The sequence below is a fragment of the Perissodus microlepis genome, chromosome 23 (genome assembly GCF_051167445.1).
Source record: "Perissodus microlepis isolate ML-2025 ecotype Zambia chromosome 23, ASM5116744v1, whole genome shotgun sequence".
In the NCBI taxonomy this organism is placed as follows: domain Eukaryota; kingdom Metazoa; phylum Chordata; class Actinopteri; order Cichliformes; family Cichlidae; genus Perissodus; species Perissodus microlepis.
In genome coordinates, this window is record NC_140482.1 from 15,221,537 (window position 1) to 15,237,116 (window position 15,580).

General features: G+C 40.2%; 1 protein-coding gene across 2 annotated transcripts in view; it reads right to left on the reverse strand.

The window, feature by feature from the left end:
• Positions 1-15,580, reverse strand: part of ncam2a (neural cell adhesion molecule 2a) — a 411,246-nt gene that overhangs the window by 69,451 nt on the left and 326,215 nt on the right. For both annotated transcript variants that reach the window (XM_084921573.1, XM_084921572.1), the window contains exon 8: positions 7,559-7,704. In XM_084921573.1, the coding sequence (XP_084777699.1) occupies positions 7,559-7,704 (146 nt within the window). The remainder of the gene's footprint in view (positions 1-7,558; positions 7,705-15,580) is intronic.

The window sequence follows — 15,580 nt, forward strand, 5'->3', positions numbered from 1 at the left end:
CACACATAGCCCTACGTAAATTGCATTACTGTTTCATCATGTGATTTTTTGGCAAAATTATTTGTACAGCCCCCTGGACGGTCACATAAGAAATAATAAGCCTAAACATAATACTTCCACATATAGCTTTAGTTTAACATAGCACACAAACCCAAGGCTCATGGGTGAGTTTGAGTTTGAGCCTTTCATCCACCAAAACCTCTTCTTCATGTGGACTTTGTTGATCTATATGTCTTACAGGTCTAGCTGCGCTTTAGTACTCCGCCTCACCACCCGTATATTACATTTGTAGCCATAGAAACTACGAAAAGGGAGGTTTAGTTTAAATATGTTCCTTTTTTTGAGGCCATCACCCTTCTTCCGTTTTATGTCTGCATTGCTAAAATCTTGCAGGACTCCTGCATATGCCCATTTGCATTTTTCTATATTCCAATCTACTTGCATGTTTGCATACTGAGTGTGTATTTGTGTGTACCTTCTGCACACCTTCATAGATTTCCCCAGTAAATCAATGCACATCCTGCCCCTTCTACTGCCCTCCTGTCACAACGCCCCCCCATCTCCCCACCTCAGGTAATACTCATTATGTGTCTAAGCCCCATAAGCCTCGGCCCTGAAGCCCCCTCTTCTGAATCACACACTCTTTATGTTGTCGCTCGCAGACTGCTTGGGCATTATCCTGTTTAGAATGGCTTATCTTTGCTCTTATCATCGCAATACTATCAACCAATGAGGTGAAGCGGCGTTTAAAGGCTCGGATCTGGTCTCTTTGTGCTGCCACTGCAGACTTTGCTTGTTTGCCTCGCCAGCTGAGGTCAATGGGATTGAGAGTGTGTGTGTTGAATAGGAATGCTGAGGGGGAAGGAGAGGAAATCTTCGAGGAGAGAGCTTCTGAGTCAGGAAATTACTCGCTAACACCGCCGCCTCCCCGCAATCCATCCACCCGCCCCCCCGTCTCTGCCAACTGACAGGGTCTGTGTCTAGAGACGAACTCAGCCCCCAAAGCACAGCCTGTTTGATATGCAGCTCAGTCGGACGGCGAGGCGAGCGGCCAGAAGCAAACACAGCAGCGACATGCACACCCATGAACTGCACATACGTGTTGATTCAACGGCACACTCACTGCAGGTACTCTGCACACACGAGCAGCAAACAACATAAAGACATATATTATAAGTAAAAAGAAAGAAGGGAGTTTAAAAGGACGGGGGAGATGACTAGCGAACAAACGGGTAGGCATGAGCAGGCATAAAAGGGGCAGACACATATGAAATCCTGTCCATAACTGATCCATATTTTCACAATAAAAACCAGGCATGTCATGTGCCACATCAAACACATGAAGCTATATCTGAAATGCAATCTCTCAAATGGAATTCTGGAGCGTGTTCCAGTGTTATTTCAGTCCAATTGTTGGAGAGTTTTCAGATATTAAAAATGTCAGCTGTAAATGTCAGCGAGGCTGGAAACACAGCTAGTCTAATTCTGGCAAGTGCAGCTAATTCTAACAGTTGGGTGCTGGGGCTGAACACGGGGGTCTTCATATTTGCACAACTATAATGATTACTGCATCACCTCAACCTCAAGACAACAACAAAATGACATTTAATAATGGCTTCTTGGTTGAAGGAAATGGAGGCCAACGAGGGGTTTCACATGGGATGCGACAGGAAATGATTTGCTAGACACTGCTATTATCTATTTTTGGGTGTTGCAGTGACTGAGGACCTGTACTGTCAGGCAAGAGACTTCAGGCTTAACCCTGATGTCTTACTGGCCAACAGTGGTTCATTTCTTTCTGAGTACAGTGCCTCTGTAACTTGAGAGACTGGAGAAGTTATCTTTGAGATAACAAGTTAACTGACTGATCAATTGTCTTTGAAAATAGCTTCAAAATTCCTTGAAGAGAGTAAGAGGCTTTTTAGTTTTTAGAGACCAAAACCTTTTGGCTTTCTCTGACAAGCGTCAGTGAGGGAAAATGTCTCAGAAAGGGTGGAATGTTTGTGCTTGATGCCACCAATTTCAGAGCAACTCCATTGTTATTTAGGGCCTATTACAGCAATACGGGTTTGAGACACAGACTCATTGGCACTAAGGCCTTCTGCCTGTTGACCCTGCAAGATTTGAAAGAAGGGCTGCTGAAGGAATTCTACCGTATTGCTAAAAAGTCTTGAGTCACCCTTTATTTCTTCATATTTTGCTTGGAAAAATTGGAAAGAGGTGCATGGATTTATTGAAACATTGGGGAAAATATATGGAAATACAGTGTATGAGGCAAAAACAGAGTTTGTACAAGTCTACAATCTTAAAAGTCAATATTTGGTGTGACTGTCTTTATTCTTTAACACAGCCTAGACTCTTTAAAGTTGAAATGTATTCATCACACATCGCTTTGAAACTGACACACGCTTACAGATGTTCCAGAAATCAGTTGCTAAGGTAACCTACCAATATAATTACTACAAGGTCATATGTTAATCAACAGTACTCGTTATTCTCACTGGTAGTTGCTTCAGCCTCTCACTCGGGAGTTGAGAAAATTTATGTCAAGTGCAACCTACTTTCTACAGTATCGGGTCACCATATTGCTTCCAGTGTGTACGCAGCTTTAGAGAAGCTTTCTTGTCATTTCTTCAGGAATAGTTCTCCAGGCTTCTTGAAGGACATTCAAAGCTCTTCTTTGGATGTTTCTGCCTTTTGTTCTGTTCTCTTTCAAGATGATCCCACACTGCTTCACTAATGTTGAGGTTGAGGATCTGGGGAGGCCAATCCATGACTGACAGTGTTCTACTGTCTGTTCTTCTATCCGGGTATGTTTTTACAGCATTGGCGGTGTGTTTGGGATCATTGTCATGCTGAAAAGTAAAGCTGTTTTCCAGACACTTTCTAGATGGCATTGTATGGTGGATTATGGTGGATTCTCAGCTTATAATTCCATCAATTTTGACAAGATTTCCAACACCACTGGCTGAAACGGAGGCCCAAACCATGACTGTGCCTGGGACTTTGTTTTTCTTCCATATATCCGTTTTTTTAAGGACACACTGCAAACCATGCTATGTTTTTGGCTAGTAGCTCTTTGGAAATCAAGTTTTTAGTATTTTCCATTGTATGACAGGATGACCATAACGAAGATACAATTTAATTTTTTTTATCTTGTCTATTATGTGCAGGCATAAGACTGGTTCAATCCATGAGCTAAGTGCCTGTGTGTGTTTGAATGATTCGTAGGCCGGTGTTAAGTGGCTTAACCCCAAAAAGTTTTTTTTCCAGGTATAAGAAGTGGACTAAAACGCCTGAAAAAGCAGCAAATGTCTAAATCTTTGAAAGGCCATCGAAAAGCCTAAGAGAACTAGTGCTCAAGACCCCCTAAAAAAAAGAAAGAAAAAACACTCAAAAAACCCACCAAAAAACAAGAATGTATGGCTCCTTCGAAGCAAAATATAATGAAATGGGCGGTCGTTCAAGACTTTAGCGCAGAACTATACTTTTATACTTTTTTTATTTTCTTCAAAGATTGCTGAAAGAATAAGGCTATATCTGTCGTACACATCAATAAAGTTAATAAAATGTGCCCAGAGATGACTACTGTCGGGACAATCACATTGAACTAAAAATAACATTGAACTGAAGTGAGTATAAACAATGAGCATAGTTTGAAGAGTGAAGTCGCTCAGGAAGTGCTTTAAACCTGCATTCTTTCTAAAGACAAGCCAGAGGTGACTCTTCTGGTTCCAGGAAAGGCATGCAACAGTACAAAAACTGCTACTTCCCTCTCTTGTTTTATGCCCTCCATAAAAAATTTCTTCAAGGCTTTATGTTATCAGTCAATAGTTTCAAGTAATTTTTAACCAAGCAATATGTTTACTTTGTAAATGACAATTGCATGTAAAAATACTTTTGAAAAACTAGTTGTTACTGTATGAGTCCCATGCATTCTCTTGCAAAAGAGCAAGATAGCAAAAAGAAAAAAAAAAAAAAGAGTCCATCCATCCATTTTCTTCCACTTATCCAATTTGGGGTTACAGTAGGGCTGGAACTACTCCCAGGTGTCACAGGGGAAGAGCAGTGGATACCCTAGATAGCCCTGCAACAAATTGGTGACCTAACACAGAGAAACAGACAAGCATTCACAAACCTACGCCCGATTTAGAATATCTTTGGACTCAGACACGGGCCCCACACAGAAAGGCCCCGGCCAGCTGGTGGATTCAAACTCAGGAATGGCTTGTTCTGGGGCAGTGGTGCTAACCACCACACCACTAGGCGAGGTCAAAGTGGCATTTATTACACGCTAACACACATGGATTTGGAATACATACAGCTCTAATTGCAGTGTGGTGTACTAACTGCCCCCTCAATGATTGGGGGCAGTGAGTTACTTTGGTAAGCCTGTCAAACTAGACAGCTTTTCTTTTTCTTCAGCAACTGTGTTACTTTCAGTCTTTGTTACACGTGCCTCATTATGTGGTTTGCACTTCTTGTGAGAGAACTGCAGCTTTATACCTGTCTGCTTTCTTTTTTAAAATTTCAAAAACCTGGGTTTACTTGCCAGGTTATTAATCACAATGGTGTGACTGCTTCACTGCAGTCTTTCGGCACAGAGAAGTCAGGAAACAATTGGTTGGAGTCTTCTTATTTCAAGGTTTAGCTGTGAAATCAACAGTTGAATCACAGCAAATATGTCAATCTTTTCAGAAGTCATCTACACAAAAGCACGGAGTTAATGACACTTGCTCTCTAGCCTTGGATATTCTGAATGACTACAACAGCAGACAGTAACTTTGATCAGAAGCAAAACAATACCCGAGGTGTCACAGAATGCTCTGCCTCGATTCATAATTAAATTCCAGGAACTGCATCCCATTATGCACTCATACCCTGGGTCAGGGTGTTAGCCTGACAAAGAATGAAAAGGACGGAAGCAACACTATGTAGTACGTAAAATTACATGTAGGACTTTCCGAAGCTTAACAACTCTAAACGGGAGACACGTGTGTGGCGGCTGGATATGCAGATTGGAGAGCAAATTGAGAGAGGAACATCCTGCTTTAAACCTAAATGACTGCTGCCATCCATCACGCCTCGCACTGCATGACTCATGTTTGTCTTTGCGTATGTTTAGGTGTGTTGGTTTGCACTGTGCATTTCCATAATTGCATTTGCTGTGGGAAGAGAAGCACTTACTCTCATTTTCGGCTGTGATTTATCAACCCGAGCGATTCGAGCCAATGCACACACTCATTTATCTCTGCGATGACCTTTTTCCCCAGCAAAAGGAACGGCTGCCATCTTTGTTTTTTTGTTTTTTTTTCTTCCTCTTTTTTAAGCTGCTTCTTACCCCCTGTCATGGAAGCGAGTATGGTTTTGACATTGATGGCATGCCATTCAGGAATAATTACTATTTCAAGAAAAGGCTTCTTTCAGTTTGTCACTTGTGTGGCTGTTATTATGGAGAAAGTGAATAATGGATGCTGGGAGAAACAAGTAAAAATAGAAGCTTTGTGTCGCTTCGGTTAAACCTGATTGAATATAATGTCAGCGAGTCTGAGGGAGGTACTGAAGACAGAAAGAAAGTACAAACTAAAAGATTTGCCCTGAAAACTTCAAGGTCCTGGCTTCCAAAATAACCAAAATAAAAGTGTTTACTGATTTCCCTTGAGATAATAATGTGAGTACAAGGTGAATGTGCATTTGTTGTTTGAGGGTCGCTCTCTTTGAGGGTTCACAGAGCGTGAAAATAAAATCTTGTCAAAAGGAAAAGATCCGGATCAATCATAATGTACAGCAGTGGCGGCAATGAATGGCTGTAATTGCAACATTTCACGTAAGGCAGATGGGAATGCTTTAATTTTAACGGTGCGACATATACGAGTAATTAGCCGTTACTGTCTGCTGTTGCTTTTTTGTAGTCCGCGGCAATAAGAACCAAGACTTGGTTTTTCTTCATATATATAAAATATAAAGTGACATTTTAATGGTCACCATGACAACGAAAGCTGGTATTTTCTCTGTAGCTCCAGTTAAGCGACTCCGTGACCTCGTGGGATTTGACGGAGAATTTTAGGACACCTTTCCGTCATTAAAAAAAAAAAAAAAAAAAAATCATTAGTGAAACTCCTTAGAGTTGACATTTGGCAAATCCGTGGCTCTCACTAGAGAGAAATTGTAGTCATTTCATAGCCAAAGATGCATTTCAAACCACAAGAACACACAGCAACGAATAAAGATTTGCAGATTCAAATGACACGTTTGTTTCTTCTCCTCATTTTCTTCTTCAGTCGTGGGTGAACTCAGTGAAGTGTGGTGCTGCGTTTTGCTGCACAGCGACTGCAGTGTTTTGATTCACACCACTGACTGACTTTCTCCCATAGCAACAGTGCCCGAGGCTCACTGGTAGAGCCATCTGCTGCGCCACAATGAGAGACAAAATGTGACTTCTTCGAAACAAAGCTACAATGAAATTGAATGAAGCGATGCTTCCATAAAACCAGCAGCGCCTCTGTCTTCACACCTCTGTCCATTACCAGTACGTGCACTGTTTTATTTGGCCCAGGACACACAATCTGTGGTTGACTCTCTAATGATTGGATTCTTTTAAGTCAGTTTTTGTACCTGTGATCATAATCAAAATACAATTTAAGTAGCTCCCATCCATATACATATGAATACTGTCAAATCTGTGTCTCATCTGTAATGTAGAGTGATCAATTCTGATAATAAACTCAGGCATGTGACATAAGAATCGAATAAGATCAGTTGTGGAAATTGCCTTAACACATATCACCCACCTAAAAATTGTAGCAGAACAAGTAACAATAGCAGTGACACTCCCCGATGACTGTGGTCTCTCAGAAGACTATCCAGGTAGACCCTGAGCTGAAAACCTAAGGGTGTTTTTCCCTCCTCATTCCAGCAACACAACAAACATAGTAAACTAGACAAAAGACTCACACGGATGAACTTTCCACAGGATTCACCTTTACAGACTTGAAACACATAGGCCAGGGATGTCAAACTCATCCACTTTAACTGGTAAAACTGCCCAGACATTTCTGTCATTTAATGGTTTATCTATTACTGAACTACTTTCGTGTGGTATGAATGGCAGTGTCTGTATCAATAGGCAAAGCTGTAAAACTTATGAAAATACAGTTAGAAGTTTAAAATCTGTGCACTTCTTCACATTTTCCAAAGCCTTGCAGTCGGCCAGATCGGAGTCTTTGCCAGCCCTATTCTGGGCCTTATGTTTGACACCCCTGACATAGGCCTTACCTAAACACCCACAAAAGCAAGAGGTGCCAGACACACCCAGACATCACATGAGCCTTTTAAGCAGCACTAAGGGGACTTGCACAGTATTAGGCAGGTGTTTTAATGTTTTGGCATATGGCTGTAAATGCATTTGGTATGCAACCCCAGTAAATTTCCCATAAATCCTTCCTACCTAAGTCATATCCTTTGAGCACGACACTCATGCCGTAATTCCAGCCTATGCTGTACGATGATGAACACAAACATACACGCACAGCCAGATGGGCTTTCTGGCAGCTTCTACCTTGTCTCCGTCCATGAAGGTCTGACCGTCGCTGGCTCTTCTCCAGGAAATGTCAGGCAGAGGCTCGCCCTCAGCCACGCAGGAGATCATGGCAGCGCTGCCCTCTACGGCTGTCACGTTTTTCAGCTGGGTGATATGGGGCTGGACTGGAGATCACAGAGGACAAGCGGGGGAGAGAAGGTAAATAAGAGAAAAAAAAGTGAGTAGAGGAGAACAGATTTGAAGGCCAGAAGAAAAGGTGTGAGTAAGGAAGGAGAAGTGAATAAAAGGATGAGCAGGAGAGAAACTGTCAAAGATCTAACTCATAAAGTGAGTTAGAAGATGAAGGCTATACCATGGGGTTTAAACACCGAGCTGATGCATGACTTTGGTACTGACAGTGTAGGCCAAGATAATTTATACAGTGCAGTCATACTCTACAGGTTTGATATAGTGAGAAAGCATGGCCTCTGGCCTATTTTGCACACACTCATTGGACTAGATGAGAAAACTGACTTTGCTGAAGTTTGAAAGAACAAATCAACTGTTCCACGTTTTTTATTTTAAATAAATACAGATTTCTGTCTGGAAGGATGCCTCTCCAGCACCGTGTGATTTGCTTTTGGCACAGAGTGAGCACCGCGATAAGTGCTGAAAAGCGTGCCGTTGGGGGCTGGTCCCTGCTCGCCTCCTCCTGATAAGATGCTCTAAGCAAGCCCTGAAACCTGATGCATGTCAAGGGCATAGAGCATGTCACATGAATCATGGATTACTTCTTTTTTCCCCCCACACACACTGCACTTACGTTGTTAACAGGGTGCTTGCAAAGTAGCATGGCATAAAATCCGAAAGGCAAAGGGAAGTGAACAGGAAATAGTGACTACTGTACTGAAGGCTTTTAACACCGCCCGGGGGGAAGTGTTTGGCAATTTCACATGGCTTCAACCTCAAGGTGAAGGAGCCATCTTGAGGGATTTTGGGAGCTTGTCAAAACATGGGGGTCACAAAAACATACACACAGGCAGCCAGGCAAATATTCCTCTGCCTACAAAGACTTTTAGTAAGTGATCAAACTGCGTAGGCACAAATAACCAACAAAGACGGTTAGACAAAATTAGCCTGAATCTCAACTTTAATAAAAAAAAAGGTTTACAGTAACAATAAACTCACTAAAAACATTCACGAAAATGGCTCGATTTAACCTACTGTATTCATGAGAAATTCACAAGTTTTGTTATTGGATGGTAGATGAGACATGGTTTAAAGGTTTAGGATGATATCACTGCAACAGCCCTTTAAAAAGGTTCTTGGTTTGAAACAACCCTTCTGGAAGTAATAAAAAAATCATTAAAACTACAATCACAGGTGGGAAATGTACACACATGCTTCACACAGAGAAAAAGTTGAAGTACTGATTCAACTTCTTTACTCAAGTCAAAGTGAAAAAGTTCTGGCTCTGAATGAATGTACTTACAGCGTCAAAGTAAAAAGCAGCTCTTTGAAGGACTTTTCAAGCAGCTATTTTTGTGTAACTGACCTTCGTTTCCTGTCATGATGTCACAAACTGTACTTTTCTCTGTCATAGACGGGTTTGCTTTGCACTCGTTTTCCCCAAATATGTTATTTTGCCTCTTTCATCTCTGTCTCAGATCCCTTCCCTTCATTTAGGTTCAAATCAGTTTGATATCGAGAAGGCGCGCAGTGACAGGAAATAATCAATAGCAGCCCTCACATATCTTGAAGCAAAAGTAATAAGGCTCCTTTGAAAATGTACAAATGTTGGGAGCGAGAGTAAGAAAAAGCTTACTTTCTCACTGTGTCAGAAAAACAAAGGGTTCTAGTAAGTTGTAGATACTTAGGGATACCTAGGGATTAGCGAATGGTCAGCTGCACCAACAAAGAAAACAGCCAATAAACAAGAAAAGGGGGTTTGTCAGATTACTGTATTTGGAGATAAAATAGTAAGATATAATTTGAGCAATTTAATCAGGTATGTGCAGAGGTTAATGTGGGCTGGATAATCTAGCTGTACTCTAACTGTACTGAGAGAATTAATAAGCAACGCAATCTGACATGCATTGAAGCAGGTTAATGCATGTCATTCTTGAATGAGTTAATCTTTCATGTGCTGCAGCCTGGCATTGCTTCTAGTGACAGCGTGGATTTAGTGCACAGTGGTGAGAAAATAATGACATCACACAGCCCCGTTACACCCTCCAGACATTAGTTTTTTTCTTTTTATTACTTTGATGCGTTCATGGTGCAAATGTCAATGAAGTTGTGCATGTGTCAAACTAGCACTACAGAAGACGAGCTTCCATGAATGGACTAAAAATTTTTTAGGTGGCAGGCGATTGCAGCTCATCAAACATCATCAAAAGTTGGTAAGCTAAACGTACAGTTGGGAAACAAAGGGGATTGCACTTTCCACAACCTAGCGGCAATACTGTGGAACAGTTTACCTCCTCTACGCACCATCGACTCTGTGGCTTCTTTTAAAAAACAGCTGAAAACACATCTATTTAGACAGACATCTGGGTCATGTTCTTGTTTTTGTGTAAAGCACTTTGTAACAGATTCCTGTCTTAAAAAGTGCTATATAAATAAATTTTACTTACTTACTACTAGTCTAAGGAGCTTGGAAAAAGAAAAGCATCTGGACTTCTTTAAGTTGCTTGAAGACGTTTCACCTCTCATCCGAGAAGCTTCTTCAGTTATAAGGTAAAATGTTAGAGAGTCCCAGATTTAAGCCCTATGAGAGTATCCCCCCAAGAGGGACGATGGACCCCCTAATGATCCTCTACCTATTTACATAAGCCAATGTGTGAAAATAGGTGTAGGTCACAATCAGCCAAGGTTTCCTAGCCCCACCCTATCATGTGATTTCCTGAGGTGCATTGGTGACCTCAGGAAATCACACGATAGGGTGGGGGCTACGTTTCACAATGAGTTCACCCGAAACCTTGGCTGATGGACCCCCTGTCCATCATCCCTCTTGGGGGGAACACTCCCATAGGGTTTAAATCTGGGACTCTCCACCATTTGACCTTAAAACTGAAGAACCTTCTTGGATGAGAGGTGAAACGTCTTCAAGCAACTTAAAGAAGTCCAGACACTTTTTTTTCCCAAGCTCCTTAGACTACGATGACCTGGATGACTGAGAACCTTCACAGACATACTTACTACTAGTTGCTGTATTTCTCAGGGAGAGTAACAAATGTTAACGTTTGACGCAGACATTTTTTTCAAAGATAAGAATTGCTCAGCGAAGTGAAATTTTTTGAACTAGAAATGCAATCAGATATTGGATCCATACATGATGTGTTGAATTATGTTTTTGTGAAACATCTCACAAAACGAACTGAAGTATAGAAGTTTTGCATTATTCAAGGTTGCATGAAAGTACTGCACTTTGACAAAAATGTCCAACTTAGTAGACATTTATGGTCCGAAAAAATTGAGTCATTGTTTTTTTTTTATGAAGAATGTTTACATATGGCATGTGTTATTGTAATGTTAGTCAGCTAATAGCCAAGGAGCTAATGAATCATCTCATTTTTACATTTTTTTTCTTGACTTTTGGCCTCCCTGTGAGTCCTGAAACTAAAATCTTCCATATGCCAGCATGTGCAGAAAGTATCTTATCATTGATAAGACACTTTTATATTTCTATAAGCATTTTGGATATGATTGATGCCTTGTGCCCGGTCTCAGTGCAGTTATACGAATATCGGCAGGCAGTAGGGATGAAGCAAACAATAAAAAAGAAAATCACTTAACAATAAACATCTTCTCAAATTCCAGCACAAACAACCACATTAATGGCTTATTTATGCTACAACCAAGTCCTCAACTCTTGTTTTCCTCAATCAAGTCAAATAGATTTGCTGGGAATAGCAAGGATAATTTTACTTGTTTCAACAACAAATCAGCGCACTTCAGAACTCATTTAGAATCAAGTGTCCTTTTCTTGAAAATAGTGCAACAATCTGCTTGATTCTGTTTTGTGTCCATACAAAAGGCCACATAGAGAAGAGGCAAAATTATCTCAACTGTTGGGTTTTTTTCCCCCCTTTTTTTGCTATAAGGCCCCATAATGAGGCACAATTTCTTTGTTAGGATGACGTCTGCAGAGTGAAAGATGTTAAAAGCATCATGTTCTGACAGCTCTCCGTGTGCAAACATACAAATACAGATTCAAAACGATCTGACTGCCAAACACAGAAAACTGTTAATGGCTGAAACTGGTCTGAACCAGTTCTACAGTTCCTATCCACAGCTGTTTGCCTCAAATGCTCTTCATCATAAAAATATTAAATGAAAAAAAAACTCATTTGTCAAGCGTGATGCAAAAACCACTCTGCAGGGACTGCTATTAATAACATTTTATTGAAAACATTTCCTCTTTAAATGAGAAGCGTTCTTTACGCTAAAAAGACAAAAATCCTAAATTTATTTGACCTTGGATTTTTACTAAGTGAACTTTATTCTTATTCAGTTTGTAAATTCAAATGAACTTCTTTAAGTTTCTCTTAAACTCAGCATGACAAAAAAACTATTAGTATTTTACTCTAACACATGGTAATACCTCTAATTACGCTTAATTATTCTAATTACAGGTATTATAATAATTGTACTTGCAAATGTTGTATTTTGCTACTGCACATTGTCAGCCCTGGCAGGCTCAATCCTAACCATAACCCGTGAAAAAGCCATTAGTATGTCAGAAAGAGAAGAAAGTGGCATAAATGTACAGTTTGTCACATTATTAGTTCATGAAAGACCAAAAAAGATGGTTTGCTTTGACGCCTCTTGGCTGCTTGCAGACAGTTAATGCAGGAATAAGCCTGCTTATGCAGCTAAACAGTATTTTCATCCTCTCTATAGTAATATTTGACATAAGGCTCTTTTCCCACCCACTGACAGGTATCAGAAGGTAAAATGTGGTACTGACTGTATCTGATAATTATAACGTCTGCATTTGTTGTTTCAGCTGTGCCGATCCACAAAGCAAATGTCAGCACAGATTCTCTCGTGTCATCCCTGATGCCTCTTGTAATGCTCCAGAGTTTAGAGGGTTTAACTGAAAAAAAAATCCACTGTGAGACAGTATTATTATTATAATCATCATTTTTGTTATTTTTATGGTGATGTAATTTACTGTCTTTGCTGTCAAGACTTGTTCTTGGCTACATGCATGAAGAAACAGAAATGGTAGATTCAAGTGAACATACATAGGGAATAAACCCCCCAGAAAAGAATGTATTTATGATGTGTTCAGCGAACGTGTGCAAATTACAGAATGAAAAACCCATTAAAGTGGGTGCTGTGTTTCATAGACTACTGACAATGGGGGAAAAAAATGCAAACTGTGGCAAACTCTTAAGAGTCTGTCTGCAGATAGATGAAAATCTCTGCTTCTGTGATAAATGTCACCCAGTACAGCTGCTGAGTGTTGCAGGGAAAATGTAGGATCTGCTTACTCTTTTTCTGAAACCTGACATTTACTGTTGATGCTTCAGATAGCTGAAGAATTATCTTCTATCAAACTGTATCGCTGACAACATTTAGCCATGGAAGCTGTCAAAAACGAATACTCTGCAGGTCAAAAACTGTTGCTGTAGCTAACAAAAGTTACTGTGCAGCAATGCTTAGCTAACTGCTAATATTGCTATCCTAATGTGCTGAGAGCGCCAATCATAACACTGTGTTTGTTAGCACTCTTTTTTCAAAGGGATCTCTTTCATTCTAAGACTCTGTATTTGCATTCAGAGACTTTAAAAACATAGCTTTGCATGCTGCCATATAAATGGGCTCTTTTAAAGAGTGTCTGAAACAATCCATTTTAGCACGTTTCTTACAGGTCACCTTGCTTACAGCCCATTTTCTTCTTCTTTTCACAGTCTTTGTAGAAGCCTTTGCTTGTTGGCATTTTCATAATTTAATTAAAAAAGATAAACTTATAAAAGATAAACGTGCATAAAGATTGCAATCCTTTTTCGTTCTAATCTCGATGAAAGTGACTTATAGCTCATAAAAATCCCAAATCCAGTATCTCAAAGTGTTCCTAAGATCAGTCAGGAGATATATATATATATATATATATATTCTATACAATATAAAAAGAAGCCTGTGGCACTTCTGAGGTGTCATTGAAGCCTGGGTTGTGGTGTTCAGGTCAGGCGAGGTGGCTGGCCAATCAAGCAAAGTAATAATATGGTCAGCAGATAATTTGGTAGTAGTTTCGGCACTGTGCCAGGTGATAAGAAATTGGCATCTCCACAAAGCTCACATGCTCTAAAATCACTTGGTAGACAGCAGTGTTGACTTTGGACCTGATAAAACACAGCAGTCCATCTGCCAGCACCTGCACCAGCAGATCACATGTCACTCTAACTCAGGGGTGTCAAACTCATTTAAGAATGAATCTCTTCTTATGGACTCAAACAAGTTTTGCTGAAAAACCGAATATGGAACAAGCAAAGCTTAATACTAAACAATATATATATTAGCTGTATAATACCAGTAGGCCAGCTCTAATAATAATTTGGTATGGCTCGCGGTATGGCCAAATTTGGCCCGCGGGCCAGAGTTTGACACCTATGCTTTAATTCATCACTGACTTCACCGTAGACTTCAAACACCTTGGATTCTGCTCTTTGCTCTTCCTCCAGACTTTAAGAACTTGATTTCCTAAAATACTGAACTTACTTTCATCTGAAAATAAGAATGTGTCACAGAACCTTTGGTTTAGGAGTGTCTTGATATAAGGGGTGAAACAGTTGTTTGTTGGCTCTGACAACATGCACATGTTAGTAGGTGTACAACAATCACCATCACACAAACGTTTATGCTATTAGCAACAACATTTGTTAAAAGCCATTATAGAAAAAAAAAGCAGATCTGAAAGGAACAAAATTAGTTTTGCAGGTTTGATGGATTTACATTTTGACATAATGGTGGTAGATAATTAGTAAAGAGGAAACTCCCACCAGATCCCAACTCTCGGTTGTTTTTTTTTTTTTTTTTTTCTTGGGGGGGGGGGGGGGGGGGGGGGGGGGGTGTTGGGCTTAATCAGGTCAGGTAGTTATAACCTTTAAAAAGAAGCACCCTTTACCTCTAAATTTGGTTGAAAAGTGTGATGGAAAATTTTTGTTTCACCTCATCTAACCTCTGCGTACTATTGATATGCAATTGTAAATTTCTTGTATAACGAAAGAGTGTATGAAGACGGGAAAACAAATGACTTTAAGATTTGCTCAAGGCCATGATACACTTCATTATCAAGCTGGTGCCTAGATGATGGCAAGGATTTCACTCCCAACCACTGAATAGACAAAGATTGTATCCGCACAACGGCTTTAAAGGAGCTGTTATTATTTTACCTGTTGGTCAACGCTGGTACAAACCCCGTTTGCATTGTATTGATCCCTTTGCAAGGGTTTAACTTTCTTTCAATAAATCTCAGAAAATCTGTTTGGTTTCAATGCTTAAATTATTTTTCCGCAACAAAAGAGAAGAGGTGATTCATGATTTTTTTTTCTCAAAAAAGAGCTTGGCATTTTTACTAAATTAAATAACTAAAATCTTATCCATACATCCATCCATTCGCTTCCGCTTATCCTTTTCAGGGTCGTGGGGGGCACTGGAGCTTATCCCAGCTGTCTTAGTGCGAGAGGCAGGGTACACCCTGGACAGGTCGCCAGTCTATCGCAGGGCTAACACACAGACACATTCACACCTCTTTTCAATTTAGAGTTTCAAATTAACCTGTCCCCACTAAATAAAATCTTATTTGGTTGTGAAATGTTAGAATGTGGACATATAATGCCGACTAGCCCTGAAAGTCATTTTTTAAACAATAACAAATTTAGTTTTATAAATCTCATGTCATTATGTGCTTCTGTCACTGGAAACAACATTAGCAGGGCAGCGGGCCTCATGGCAAAAATGGCCTAAGCTCTAATCTCCTGTTTGTCTGATATTTATATTTTATTCCTGCATAGTTGCCGTAGAGCACCCACAATTTCGTTTTAAATGTAC